Source organism: Gavialis gangeticus, unplaced genomic scaffold, assembly GCF_001723915.1.
Source record: "Gavialis gangeticus isolate Ggan-Ray unplaced genomic scaffold, GavGan_comp1, whole genome shotgun sequence".
NCBI classification, from domain to species: domain Eukaryota; kingdom Metazoa; phylum Chordata; order Crocodylia; family Gavialidae; genus Gavialis; species Gavialis gangeticus.
Genome location: NW_017729000.1, coordinates 38,430,287 through 38,437,462, shown reverse-complemented (window position 1 = coordinate 38,437,462; position 7,176 = coordinate 38,430,287). Strand labels below are relative to the sequence as shown.

The window sequence follows — 7,176 nt, the reverse complement described above, 5'->3', positions numbered from 1 at the left end:
CCTACAGGCATGCAGAAATACAGCATGTCAGAGCAGACTCAATTCTGCTGGAGCACGGAAATGAACCCACTCTAGCATGGACAAGAGCTGCCAATGCAAGGAAGCAGTCAGTAAGGCTAACTGCACCTTGTTGTGCATCTACAGATGCATCACAAGTAGGTCCAGGGAGGTGATCCTTCCCCTCTATGCAGCACTGGTCAGGCCGCAGTTGGAGTACTGCATCCAGTTCTAGGCACCACTCTTCAAGAGGGATGTGGCTAACCTTGAGAGGGTCCAGGGGAGGGCCACTGACATGGTTGGGGAGCAGCAGGCCAGGCCCTACGAAGATAGACTAAAGGGACTAAATTTATTCAGCCTCCACAAGAGAAGACTAAGAGGGGATCTGGTGGCCGTCTATAAACTCACCAGGGGGGACCAGTGGAAAATAGGTGAGGCTCTGTTCCCCTGGGTACCACCTGGGATAACGAGGAATAAAAGCCACAAATTGATTGAGAGCAGGTTCAGGTTTGATATCTGGAGGCATTACTTCATGGTTAGGGCTGCCAGGCTCTGGAATGGGCCCCCAAGGGAGGTGGTGCTCTCCCCTACCTTGGGGTTCTTCAAGAGGAGGTTGGATAGATATCTGGCTGGGGTATTATGATCCCAGCACTCGTTCCTGCCCAGGGCAGGGGGTCAGACTTGAAGATCCCTTCTGACCCTAGAAACCTAGAAGAAAACTATAACAGCCTTCCGCATCACATGTATCAGTGTCCCTGTGCATCTCCACGCTGAAAAAAATGGTGGCCAGGCACTTTGAAATAAAACATGTTAAATGAACTTTAGTTCAAAGCACGCCTCTGCCATTTTTTCAATGTGGGGACACATGGGAACACTGATAGACCTGATGTACAGGAGCTTTTAATTAGTGCGGCTTGCTAATTAAAGTGCCCAGAGCTGTGTCCCAGAGCACATGTAAAAATGCCCTAAAAGAAAAGTCCCTTTCTGCTCTGGCTGCTGCTTGCAACAAGCTGTTTCCTTTGCAGTTTGTATCCTTCCTTTCTCTTCTGGGAGCTCCTAAAGCTTCCAATGGGACACTCCCTTAATCAAATGCCCCACAGCTAAGTTCTCTTGACAAGTCTGCCTGTTCCTCCTTAAAGGAACCGCCCACCCTGTTGTAACTCCCTATTTCACATTTATTCTGAAGGCCCCATAGGATTATATTACATTTTGTTAAGAACAATATTGGATGTTTCCGATACTGTACTAACATATTTGTTGGGACAGGAGGAGGAAAATTTTCCAAGGAGAAACATTTTCCTCAGTTAAAATTAAAATTGTACAGTAGCAAACTCTAAATTTATTTTTGGCATATGCAGACTTATTATTGTTGCTACTACTATATTCTTTATGTCTGATGTCAGGGAGGGTATGACAGAGCATAGATTACACTAGACATGCCCCATACATAGTCTCTCCTTCTAAGGCATCTATTACTTGCCAATACCAAAGATAGGATACTAAGTTAGATGGACTGGTCTACCCCAGTATGGCATTTCTTATGTTCTTATGTTGTTAATAACATGGTTGTTTTTTAAAACAGTGCAAGTTAAAAATAAAGCAAAGCTGAAAATTAAAAATGTCTTGCTTAACAAGGCAGCAAAAAAGTGCAAATCCCAAATCATAAAGTCATTTTATAAACTGTGGAAGTGCAACACTGTGGTTTGTAAATATTAAAATTATCTGTAACTTGAGATACTCTAATGGTTAAACGATGGCTGTACATACCCTAAAGAACCATAACTTCTAGTTTGGCAATAGTCTTTGAGATACTGGAGTCCCACTGAGGTCTGGGAGAGTGGCAGCCATGCTGAGCAAGAACAATTTGTTACTTTAAAGATACCTATACCAGATTCTCAAACACTAAGCAAGATTATAAATTTTGCCCTTTTTCAGGCTCCTTTACATTTCAAAGTGGTGTAGACAATTACTCTGTGTTCTAGTATCTACTTCATAAATCTTTGTTTCTTTTTTAAGATTTCTTGTAATCTATTATGGATTTTTAAAGGTCATATCAACAGATCTCCTTCACGAGGCACAGCAGATAGCAGACCCCCATTACCCGTTCCCAACAGACAGATGGCCCGGTCCCAGAACACAGAGGAAAATGAGGTATAGAATGTCATAAATATTAATCCTAATTGTTTTGCACAGCAAAAGAACTAATTTTGTAAGACACCCTTTTTTCTAAATTAGTTTTCAGAAATAATTTGATGGTATACACCATGGAATTTACTTTCAGTTTCTCTTACAATGTCAAAATGTTTTTGCTTTCTTAATGCATAGAAAAGAACAGGAAAATATACAGAGATAGATTGCTTCCTGTTTTGCAAAGTTGCCCTAAGTATTCTTAAATCCTTTGGACTTAGTTATCCTTTAACAAAAAAGGAATGTAAAGCCAAGAGAAGAATAATCATTCTCTCTGAGCATAATTATGCTCTACAGTTCTTTGAAAATTACCTGCCTTTAGCAATCAATTTTTTATTATTTTTGACAGCTCACTTAGAATAAGTCTGTGTGACTACCTTTAGGATAGGAGATTCACATTAAGTTACAGCTCTAGTTTAAACTGCTGGTAGAAAATGGAAAAACTTTTGCCTGGTTGGCATATAGACAACAAATGTTACAGAAATATAGTATTCAACAAAAGACATTTTAGAGCTCATGGTATTTCCCTAGTTTCCATGCCAGCAATGTGTCAGGGTATGCAAACACCTTGTGGAGTGTGGGTGTTGAAGTGATCAGTGAGTTTAAAACCCAAGAATGTTGCAATATTATTATCCTTGTATCTTAAACATTTAGATATTCAATACATCCAGAATTTTTCTTTATTCTATGAATGTTCTTGTCTGCTTATTTGTATAAATTTATGACCTCACATAAATTAATTCACTGATGAGCAACTTTTTGTACTCTGCTGTACTCCCCTGCATCTCCAAAATATTTAGGACTTGCTGAATGAAGAATGGTATGTTGCTTACATCAGCCGAGCAGAAGCAGAAGGAGCTCTTCGAAGGATAAACAAGGTATCCATAAACAAAAATGGACACACTTTAACACTTGTTTAAAGGGCAAAGTTTTATGACCCTGAATGCAAGGGGATCATACCCAGATTTTCTTCAGGCTACTGATAGTATATATGAAAACTGCATAAATGAATATGTCATCACAACACCCTGTCCTTTGATCCTCTATTTTTACATTTAGACAAAAGGGCAGATTTGCAGCAGAAAAAGAAAATAATGTGAGTGTAATGTATTAGTACATTATCTACCCACTAAGATGCTGATTATCACCTACATGCTGGGATGATATTTTTGGTACATTGTAACAAATCTTGAGCTCCTTTTCAGATAATTTAGGTCCAAATTCTGTTTTACTTATTAGGCATTTATACACTTGCTCTGGGATAGCGGGAGAGGCACTTTAATTAGCACTGCTCCAAGAACCACACTAATTAAAAGTGCCTGGAGCATCATGTATTTCAGCATCTCCACCCTGAAAAATGGCAGTGGGGCACTCATCAAACAAGCTTTAGTTTAAAGTGCCCTGCTGCCATTTTTCGGTGCAGGGACACTGATACATGCTGGAGCAGGGCTAATTTCCATGCTCCAGCAATAATTGAGTCTGCTCCAACACACTGGAATTACACCATACTGGAGCAGCATCTCTGTACATGTCCCTAAAATGGCCCTTTCCCCCATAAGGGAATACATTTATCCCCCATACACATACCACAAAGACAAGCATGGAACTTCATCAGGTGGCTGGAGAGGTAGCCTATGACTATAAAGGAGACTTTGAGTTCTTATTTAATGACCATTGTTGACACAAGGGAAACATGAAGAGGATACTCTGGCTCAAACAACTTGTAGTGCACCCAGTGCTGTTGCAGTAATGTTGCCCCTCCCTACTGCCATGTGGATCCCCACCCAGATGTCCTTTCTTCCCTCTTAAGGTTCTGCCCTGTTATCTCACCTGCCATGCCCTAGGTTCCCAGCCCCCACCTCCAATCTCACCCCTCATGGGTTCTGGGCCCCTCATCCAGTGGTCTTGCCCCATGCACACTCTGGGCCCTTCAGCTACAATTACACCTTTGTGGATTCTATGCTCCTTGGCCCTTGGTCTCACCCTTGTGGGCTCTGGGCTCCTCAGCCCCTAATTTAACCCCATGCAGGCTCTGGGCGCATCAGCCACTAGAATTGCCTTGCAGGTTCTGAGTTTGCACTCCAGTCCTTGCTGCCAAATATTATAGTCTTCCGACAAACAGCTGTACTCCTTAAGTGATTGAGCTTCTGCCCAAATGCAGACCACTGTGTCCCAGACCACGAAAGGGCTATGAGCTGGGTGTCCCTGCAGTACTCCTGTGACCTCCAATTTGCCCCTTACAGCCACATCAGGTCCTCAGGTTTAAATGCAAATAGGAAAAAAAAATTAGTGTCTGCTTCCAAAATAAAAGGCTTCCCTCCCAGGGTTAATCACAAATTGTGGTAACACTACAACACAGGCTTAAATCTTGTTGCCTGGTGGTGCAGAGTTTCTGCCTGGCTCCTCTGCAGTCTGGAGTCCTTCCTCCATGAGCAGCCCCAGCCTGACTCTTTCCTGGAGCTCTGCCTTCTGCAGCCCATATGGCCAGACTGCCTTCTTTGGCTCAGGCCTTGGACTTAGCTGCTCTTCCCTGGGTCACCTAACTCTCCACTTCTGCCCCAGGCCTATCAGTCACTGCCTGCACCTAGGATGGTGGCCATTTTGTTCACGGGCCCTTTGCCATTATCTAAGGGGCTGGGACCAGTCAGCTGGCCTTTGCCTCCCTCTCCCCTTCAGTAAAAGTGTAGGGGCCCCATTACACAGCTCTAATGTGAAAAAGATTCCATCCATATGCTGGAGGACAAATCATCAAATTCACACCACAAAGGTGAATATTAAAATAAAATACATTTTTTATGCTACTTCAAAATAGGTCACAAGTAAAAAATAATGGCTTGTGCCTATAAAGGGTGAACTCCTGGCCTAACTGAAGCAAGTTGAGGTTTTTCTATTTTTGTCACTGAAATGATACTCTCACCCCTACTAGCAGGTATTCTCTCATACCATTACTATTATTCTTCCCTAGCTTTTGACATGGGACCTTCTAGAAATCAGATTGCAAGGCTTAGTTAGAGTTTTGTTTGTTCTTTAGAGAAGTGATCTAAAAAAAACTCCTCAAGACCCCTAGTTGAAACTATTCTTTCCAAAAATGTATATTTGAACATGCAAACCCTTTTGAAAGCATATGCAACTTCTATGTTGGTCAAAAATAGAAATATTTTTCATGTGTATTTTTTTAGGATGGAACTTTCTTGGTGAGAGACAGCTCTGGAAGAAACAGTACACACCCATATGTACTAATGGTACTATACAGAGGCAAAGTGTACAACATTCAGATTCGTTACCAGGAGCATGAGCAAATTTATATGTTAGGAACTGGATTGAAAGGAAGAGAGGTATAGTATGTTTCTTGGCATCACTGCATTCCCTTTACCTAGCTTCCAGTCTATATCATCTCAGAATGGTAGGCAGCTTCTCCCCATAGCTGTTCTCTCTCATTCTAGTTTCTGCTTTAGAGATACAGATACAAGCTGGTATAACTGCGTGACCCAAAATCTAGAAATAAACAGATGGCAATATATTCCTATTACAACTTAGCTGATTAGGTATAGTTACTGGTTAGAAGCGTTCTGTTTCCCCTGAGGTTTCAGGTATGGGACAGCTATGTCTAGAAGCAAAAAGCTGAAACAGTGCTGGTGATGTAGTGGCCTGGTTCAGCAAAGTGACTTGTAAAACTTAGAAGAAAGAATTCACAGCCTAAACCAGTGGTTCTCAACCTATTCATCATAGTGGGCCACGCTTGCAGCTCTCAGTGTATTATATGGGCTGTACCCACACAACTTACTTCCTGTGTATCCATTTAAAAATGTTTAACAGGAAGTCACATTCGCCACAGCAGCATGCTGATTGGGTAGCATGTGGCCTGTGGTCCGTGGGTTGAAAGCCACTGGTCTAAATAATTACTTTTGGTTTAGATTTCTCAGTTGTAAATATCTCGATAACATTTTTCATCCCCTTCCTCTTGTTTTTTAATCCTCAGGATTTTTCTTCTGTAGCTGATATAATTCAATACTTCCAAAAAACACCCCTTCTGCTGATTGATGGAAAAGACAGAGGTTCAAGAAACCAATGCATGTTAACATATGCTGCAGGACATGCTTAGAAGGAAGTTTAATGAAAGTCATGTTCAGGATCAGCTGCCCACAGGAACCTGCAGACCTCAAGAATTTCTATTCAATGAACTGAAATGATGAAGAAATAATTAAAATTACTTTCAATTTAATGAAAAAGAAGATTTTCATTTTAAGATATATTTTAAAACCAATTTGCAAAGTACTTTTTTACTACAACCTATTTATTACTTCCCACTGTTCATATACACACATATGTTTATGTGACAGATGCTACTCCCAACGTGAACATGTTGTAGATATAAAATGGTTTCCACATCAAATTACAGAATCTCATGCAATTTACATTGTAACAAAAACTTAGGAAGAAAACTATATTTTTCATGTCAGTGACATGATATGTGCCACATGTGTAGGTTCATGTTGGGTTTATGGTACCCATTACATTAACCTTACAAATGAAATCAGGTTTGTTTGTGCAGTCTGCAATAGCTGTACAGCACAGTGTCAGTGTTTCTTACTTCTTGTTATTATTACTGAAAGATTGTATTGTTTACTTTCATGTATTTTATGGAAATTGATATACATTAGACTCGTCTTGTATAAATTAAATAGTTTTTAATAAAAATCTCATTCTTCACAATCCATTTTCAACAGAGACCTGCATTATATACTTACACTTATAATAATAGTAAAAACCTCATGGAGTATCTGGGTGCCTAACTCCTGTTAATTTCAGTAGTTGATAGCCCTATCATGATCTGGATCTGTGTGACTTGTGTGTTACCGTGTCATGCTTTTCCCACCTTTACATGATTTAGAGACACTTTTTATCCCCATGAGCCTAATTCTTCCAACAATGGGTGTTAATACCATTTAAAATATTACCACCCTTCCCTTCAAAGAACAAGTTCTGTAAAGA

At 40.6% G+C, this 7,176-nt stretch overlaps 1 protein-coding gene across 1 annotated transcript in view; it reads left to right on the top strand.

Annotated features, from left to right (window-relative positions):
* Window positions 1-6,893, top strand: part of LCP2 (lymphocyte cytosolic protein 2) — an 81,284-nt gene extending 74,391 nt beyond the window's left edge. Inside the window, exons 18-21 of the mRNA XM_019506526.1 lie at window positions 2,045-2,148; window positions 2,985-3,062; window positions 5,364-5,519; window positions 6,164-6,893. Of these exons, the coding sequence (XP_019362071.1) occupies window positions 2,045-2,148; window positions 2,985-3,062; window positions 5,364-5,519; window positions 6,164-6,286 (461 nt within the window). The 3' untranslated portion in view covers window positions 6,287-6,893. The remainder of the gene's footprint in view (window positions 1-2,044; window positions 2,149-2,984; window positions 3,063-5,363; window positions 5,520-6,163) is intronic.
* The last annotated feature ends 283 nt before the right edge of the window (window positions 6,894-7,176 follow it).